A 7471-nucleotide genomic window follows, 5' to 3' on the forward strand; every position below is an offset into this window, starting at 1 on the left:
AACCACCCTTATGCACAGGTTTTCAACTAGGGGCCTCGATCCGCCCCGAGGCCATGCAGGGGCCAGGTATAGCATTATGGACAGTGGGCTGGGCCCCTGACTGATATTCATAGGGGCCATGCAGGTAAACGTGCCCTTCAGGCACGCAGAGAGGGCAACGGAGCATTGCAGTTCTGAGAAACGAGAGGAGCGGAGACGAGTCACTGTATGGGAACTTCAAAAAGTCTCACGGATGTGTGTGACTTCATTAAGCAGAGCGGTTTGCCGTTATGTCCATGAATGCCTGCAATATACAAATTATATTCAAATAAATTAGGTTATAACCCATTCTGACCGGGCACCCATTTTGGTGTTAGCATCATGTTATGCTTTAGCTATTGAAAAATAGCAGATCTACAAGCTCATAGCGCGCCACCGAGTGGCGCGCTACGAGCTTGTAGGTCTGCTATTTTTGAAAAATCGAAGAACGACTGACATTTTTTTTAAATCTGATCTCAGGTCAGAATGGGTTCATCAGACCAGTGTGTGTCCAGTGGAAACCTCGTATGAATCTGATCTCAGGTCAGAATGGGTTAAAACATTCTGTGCTGCGACTTCATTTATTAGTTTGCTTTGCACTCACACGTTTAGGCGACAATGTTTTACATAAACATGACCAAAGGCTTTCGATTGTTGTTGGTTTTTTGGAGATGCTTCAATAGTCGTGCAATCAACGGGAAACGTGTTGCTGTGAGAACCAGCTCCCGTACGACAAATATCCTCTTTGTTTGATCCACGACCGTGCTTCATGGATAATAGAAACCAAACATGGCCTGAGAGAGATAATTTGTTCCCAGATCCACAGGTCGCAATATTTTTATTTGAACACAGGAGGGAACCTCCGTCATTGCCAACTTCCATTGTGTCGCCCAGGCATGGGGGCACGAAAGTCTGTTCAATTATTTTCTTTTCTTTATTTCGGGCAACAGAGCGCCTGAGTGCATTCAATTATCAGCCAATTACGAGGTGTTGTCTTTTATTTACATGCTTTGAGTTCACGTGTTACATTGTTAATTGTTATATCGATGTTATATCGTTTCATAACGACACACAGGCACGCTGTTAAAAAAATGCTTGAACATGCTATTTCCCCTCCTGCGATGAAGCAAAAATTCAGTTTGTGTGCGTGCGCGCTTGTGTGTGTGTGTCTATCCCGTGCAGGGACACATGAACAACAAAGGCATTTACATGCTAGGCCTGTTTAGCTTTCACTTCAATTAATCTTCCAGCATGATTCACATTAAAACCCAAATCGAATTAGCGAGATCCTCTCACGAAACCTTTCCCATGTAATGCATGCACTGTCCATTTAACATGACGGGAATAAATTGACAGGTAGACTAACCCATTTAGGCCTGACCTCAAAATTAAAAAATAATAATCTTCTAAATCCTAAATATTTTCACGATGAAAAAAGCATTTTCAGGTCTGGACATACCACTTACAGTATATCCAATCAGGAGAGAGAACACAAACGGATGCTAGGATAAACAAGTGAACACTTGTTGAATTGAGCAGACAAATTTGGAACTGGAACGCTGTCAAATTGAAGCGGATTGGAGCTCTCCTGATGAAATTTGGCAATCCACCTGCAAATATGTTTTCCGTTTATTGAAGAGCTGGAGAGATTACTGAATTACTGTTCACTGTTCAATTACTGTTGTTGATTACTGTCCCATTACTGAACAAACACTATGATTATCAAAGCTTTTTTCTTTTTTTTAACCAAAGAAATATCACTTTTACACTTGCCTAATATCAAATGTATATATGAATAAAGGTATCCAAGAGACAAATGGAACTTTTGACTCTTGTACCAGGCTACTTGTGGGAACTGGTTCTGTCAAGTGGAACATGTCTAGATTCAGTTTGTCTTTTAGGAGCCATTACAATTTACAACTGATACAGGGTAGCTTTTTTGCCACCATTTTTTCCCGACTGTCTGTGTCTCATGTGGGCATGAAGTTCAGAAACCTGTCCAGTGACATCATCGATGGGGAATCCAAGCTAATAGAAACCGCAGGCTATTCCTGAAAAGTTGCAATGCGATAATGGAAGCCATCATTCTCACGATAATAAAAATCCAAAAGAAAATCTGCCTAACAATTTGTTTTGGCCCACAGCCATTAGTGAGGACCAATTATATGAAGATAGATTGAAGTGGTCCTTTAATAGTATCCTTCAACTTCAACCAATCATTACTAGCAATTGTAGAAATATTATTGTTGAAGCATGTTCTAATCATGTCTACATAACATTTTCCAAATATTGTATAGGCTATATTGTAGAATTATGATTAATTTATTTATTGGGGGGAGGGGGGGGCTTTAGTGCCCATGCATGCACTTTTCTTGTGCATCTATTTATTGTAAAAACACTAGGAGGACGCTGTTGTAATAATAGTATACAGTTATTACAGTAGTCCTATGTTGTGCATGCAAGTTGTCCCGTTTATGCTCGATTGGGAACGTGTGAGCAGCAGACAATGACAGTAGTTAAGAGGCACAGTGGGGGGGTGCGCAGATTAATTCAAACGCTCGATTAAACTCGAAAATCTGTGTAAACAGCCATCTTTCCCATCAGTCCCACGAGTGTGAGTCCCCACCGTCATTCTTACGAGACAGGAACTAAAACAAATGGGCTAAAACACTGGTCGATAATTACATAATGCTCAGAAACGAAACACAATTCGGCAATGGGCCAGCATTTGTTGTTGTGGCACACACAAGTTGGGCATTATATATATACAGCCCATATAGCAATGCCAAAAAAAGCCTACTGTATCTTTGGCCTAGTTAAAACTGACTTGTTTTTTCGGCAAGCGACGCAGTTATGCATGGAGCAGGCTAATTAAGTTTAAACCATGTGGTTCTCGGACTTTGACTTCAACCCCCCATTGTTCAATAGCCTGCCATACTTTTACTATAGTAAAACTCCTCGTGGTATTTAGGCTGAAGTGATGAATAATACAAAAATAACAATCCTGGAGACTTTAAAATACAGACCTGTAGGCTACGGGACGAGTCCAATTTGGAACCCCGAGTCATTTTGGTCTCGCCGCATTCTCCTGGCTCGTGCATGTGTTTTTAGGGAGTTAGGCTACTGGAAAAGTCTGGAATATGCTAATTCAAGCATTAGTGCACTGACTGCCGTCTCAACCTGCATGTGATGGGCGCTGTAAACTCACCCCATGTTAGTTAATAATAAAGAACATTCCGGGGTTAAATTAATCAGCTTTTCATTGAATATAGGTAATGATGACACGCAATGCAATGAAATATTTCTTTTATATATATTTGTTTATTCAAATACAAGATGTGGGCTTAAATAAAAATACAGAGCTCAAATGTTTCTATTTTTATGAAAATAATTTCTGTACATACTAGGCCTTATTAATAGGCCTAGACTATTTCAAAATAAAAAAAGTTGGATCAACCAAAGCATATACGTTAAAAAAAACAACACTCACTCAGCACAAATTACAATAAAAAGTCAGCATAGGTGAATTACCCAGCCATGCACAGACAGGTTTATCATCTCCTTGAACGGACACGTTATAGATGGGAGTCCTTTGTACAAATAAACATAGGGCACTAAGGCAAAAACAACAATAGTATCTGCTATGTCGCTTAATAGAGCTTGGTGTGTCCTTAATTGAGCTTGGTGTGTCCATGGCGCTATGTACACATGAAGGCATACTTCAGTGGCTCTCAAGCATTTTCATGCAGGGACCCCCAAATTGAAATGTAGCAGACCTCTCCACCCCCCATCTTAAAATATGTTGTGCTATGTGCAGCAGGGCCACCATAAAAGGCAACTTGTGGTGTTTAAAAATGTTTACAAATATCCAAAAACATTCTTAGGCCTACATATTTTTTTCATTACACCCCCACCCCCTCGAAAATAGCAGATCTACAAGCTCACAATAGGTCATGTTGCGATACATTGTGGGCTTGAAGATCCACATTTTTCAAATTGCCATCATATTTTTTAACGGTTACTTAAAATGACTTCTGACTGAGGCTAGATTTAGATTAACACATATAGCTGGTGGACCTCCTGGCGACCCCTGGGAGGTCCGCGGACCGCACATTGAGAACCACTACTACACTTCTGTTCCTTCCCGGCTGTAGATCAGGTTGTTGACGCTAAAGTGGTTCGAGAGCGAGTGGTTGCCGAGGCCGGCCCCGCCGCTCTGCATGGAGGCGTAGGAATAGTTGATTCTGCCGTGGTGGTGAGGCGAGCTGTCAGAGCTCAAAGGGGAGATCAGAGTGGGCGAGTACGGCGATCCGAGTCCCGACATGCCGCTGTCTCTGCTGCTGCTCTGGGACAAGTCGCTCACAAAATGCCCACTACTACTACTACTCGTCCCGAAGTCTGTTCTGTTGTTGCCCCGGCTGGCGGTGGTCATACTGCCCGTCAGCATGGAGTTCATGTTGGACACGAAGTTGTTGTAACACGGGCTGTCCATTTCCATGGAGGAGGGAGGCGGCGACGACTTGTTGCTGGACGACTCCGAGGAGGAGGTGGGCGAGTTCTGCAGGCTGGCGGAGCTAGAGGGAGACGAGGCGCCGTCCGAGACCACCGAGGAGATCTTTAAGCTGCCGCTGTCCTGCTCCGACTTGACGGCCGGGGAGAGAGCGCTGTTTTCGGTCAGGTCCGATCGCCTCTTTCTCTTCCTCCTGAAGTTGCCGTTGTCGAACATCTTCTCGCAGTTGGGGTCCAATGTCCAATAGTTCCCCTTGCCTGTGAGGAAAAACAGCGATAACTTTTATTAGTCAGGTGCATTTGTTATTTTTTTAATATTTCATTTAAACGGGGAACACAACACAGCACAGCAAAAATAACAACAGTTATTTTTTTACTGTGGCAAATAAAAGGGCTAATTTGAGCATGAACTTACCGGGGTCATCTTCATCTCTAGCCACCTTCTTGAAGCAGTCGTTGAGGGACAGGTTGTGGCGGATGGAGTTCTGCCAGCCGGCCTTGCTCTTCTTGTAGAAAGGAAAGTTCTCGGCCACGTACTGGTAGATCTGGCTGAGCGTCAGCTTCTTTTCGTTGGCGTTCTGAATGGCCATGGCTATGAGCGCCGAGTAGGAGTAGGGCGGCCGCACCATCTTGAACAGCTCCTGCTGGCTGGATATGGACAGCCAGCCCAGGTCCGCCGCCCCGAAGCCCGTGGGAGGCGTGAGGAACTGCCTCTGGTGGTGGTGGTTGGCCCCGACCCCGTAGCCCGCCGACTGCAGGTACGAGGCAGCGGCGCCGTTGGTCCCGCCGGGCAGGTACGGGTTGGAGTTGATGCCGCCGGGCCCGGCGTTCAGCCAGCCCAGGTAAGGGTTGGAGGCCGGGGAGGCGTACTCTCCCAGGCCGTAGCCCCCCGGTGCGTGGCCTGTCGGCCCGGGTCGCTGGTGGTGGTGCAGGTTCTGCGCCTGGTACATGCCGAAGTTGTCACAGTACACGGCCATGTCCAACAGGTCCTGCGCGCTAGTGTGGTGCTGCTGTATGGGGCTGGACTGCTGGCTGGGCGGCGACTGGTGGTGTCCAAATGCGTTCATGTTGTTATAATCCGTTCTTGTGATCTTTTAGAGGCGTGATGGTGTCTTCTTGGCTTCAGTCATTAAGAAGAAGAAGGCTTAAGTCCGAAACTGCCTTGTTGTGTGTGTCTGTCTGTCAGAGGACTGAACTAACCTAGCCCGGGGAGGGAGGAGTATTTATGCAGTGCGCACAGAGCGCACAGGTACAGCCATGAATGAAGTTCTATGGACGGACACACCCACTTCTGTCTCTCTCTCTGCCATGTCTCAGTCTAACTGTCTACTTAACCCAATCTCCATATCAATGAGCACCGATACTGATGTGTGGAGAGACTCACTCTGAAATGAATATACATGAAAACCTTAAATAGGCCTAATGTATGTCGATCTTTCAGAATAGCCCATTATATCAAATAGACTGGCAAGCGCGCTATACCATTTTGTACACGTTCAGAGTTATAATAATATAACCCATTCGAAGTTACACAAACACTGATTTGACTGCTTATTCAGATCGTTGTGTTATTTTGAGACATTTTGGCACAAGTGCGCAATTACGCACACAATGCATTTGACGTCGGCAAAGAATATACTTTTTTCGTGCATATTAAATAACGCATCCATCCAAGTTTAAGGGATTTTATTTTCAAACATCGAAAAATGCCGTTTTTGTATCTATTATCAAATAAACAAACCGTACACGATTTTAATCGCCTAATTATACCAATCGAAGAGAATGAATTGAGCCCGGCGGACAACAAAGTGTGTGTGGTGTTTTTAGACTCAGAACCTTACGTGCATGACAATGTTAAACATAAACAACGAAGGCGTGTGTTTGTTTATAAAATCTCATGGATCTCTAGCATCTCGTTTCCAATAAACAGATTGTGTGTGTTACAACTAACACGCCTGAGCAATGAGTTATGAGCATCAACAAGGGGCTCGTGCAGAAATGTTCTTCAATAAACTGACCCAAAAGCTGAAAGCAGATTAAAAAGTTATGTCTGATTGCTAATCAGATTCCACCCAAAATAAATAGCAAACTTAAAAACAAGTCAAAGAAATACGGCAGCCTAAAACGTGTGTAGAGCCTTTACCTTTAGGTAGCTTACCGTAGCTAATAGCTACTAATGCGAGGGACAACTGGGATGACTTTAGTCTGATGTCCAGCTTATGTTGTCAATCCGTTTATTTATGGCGTAAAGATACACGTAAACGCATAAAACAAAAAAAAACATGGAAAACATGAACACGGTCAAACACTGCCTTCCCTCATTGGCATCAATGGCATGCACACCTGCCCACAATCACCCACTGAGAACCACCCACTGCGATTCACATGACGTCAGGATTACCAAGGCCACAACATTAATTCAAATCAAACAGAACAAAAGATATAGAAAGGTACTTTGGCTCCAACACACATTTCTTTGGATAAACTAAAGCCGATCAATATTCTTCTATGCCTATAGCCTATCTAATGTAATATAGGTCTTGTTTTATATACTATTGTATATTTTATGTTATAAATTATACAAAACATAAAATAGCATACCGGTACTTGATTAATGAAGTAGGGCAGTAGGCCAATGTATATTAATATCATAAATGTAGGCCAATAATTAATATGAGTGACTGTGACTATACGATATAAAAATCGGTTCTGAAGAGATAGCTAAAATTCGGGGCCGCAATGGCAGAACGTGTCTGTGACTGACTGTCGACCAAATAAAAGGCTAATCAATGCTGTATCAAGGTGGTGCTACTTTTGCCCTCTGCAGTGTCTTGGTACCCGTTTGGTACTGTAGGGGGGCGCCCCCCTGTGGTCGGCAGATGGCTTTAACTTTCGATGCAACAGTCGGTGAAACCGTAGACTGCCCTACTCTGTAGTGATGATA

General features: G+C 43.8%; 1 protein-coding gene across 1 annotated transcript; it reads right to left on the minus strand.

Annotated features, from left to right (window-relative positions):
- Positions 1-4107: 4107 nt before the first annotated feature.
- On the minus strand, positions 4108-5699 carry foxi1 (forkhead box i1). Its single transcript, XM_080789194.1, has 2 exons — positions 4943-5699; positions 4108-4785 (listed from the first exon to the last, which is right to left on the minus strand). The coding sequence occupies exons 1-2, from the start codon at positions 5592-5594 to the stop codon at positions 4145-4147; spliced, it is 1293 nt and encodes a 430-aa protein (XP_080645320.1). The 5' UTR covers positions 5595-5699; the 3' UTR covers positions 4108-4144.
- Positions 5700-7471: the final 1772 nt, after the last annotated feature.

This window comes from Protomyctophum bolini, assembly GCF_963924005.1.
Source record: "Protomyctophum bolini genome assembly, chromosome: 18".
Lineage (NCBI taxonomy): Eukaryota > Metazoa > Chordata > Actinopteri > Myctophiformes > Myctophidae > Protomyctophum > Protomyctophum bolini.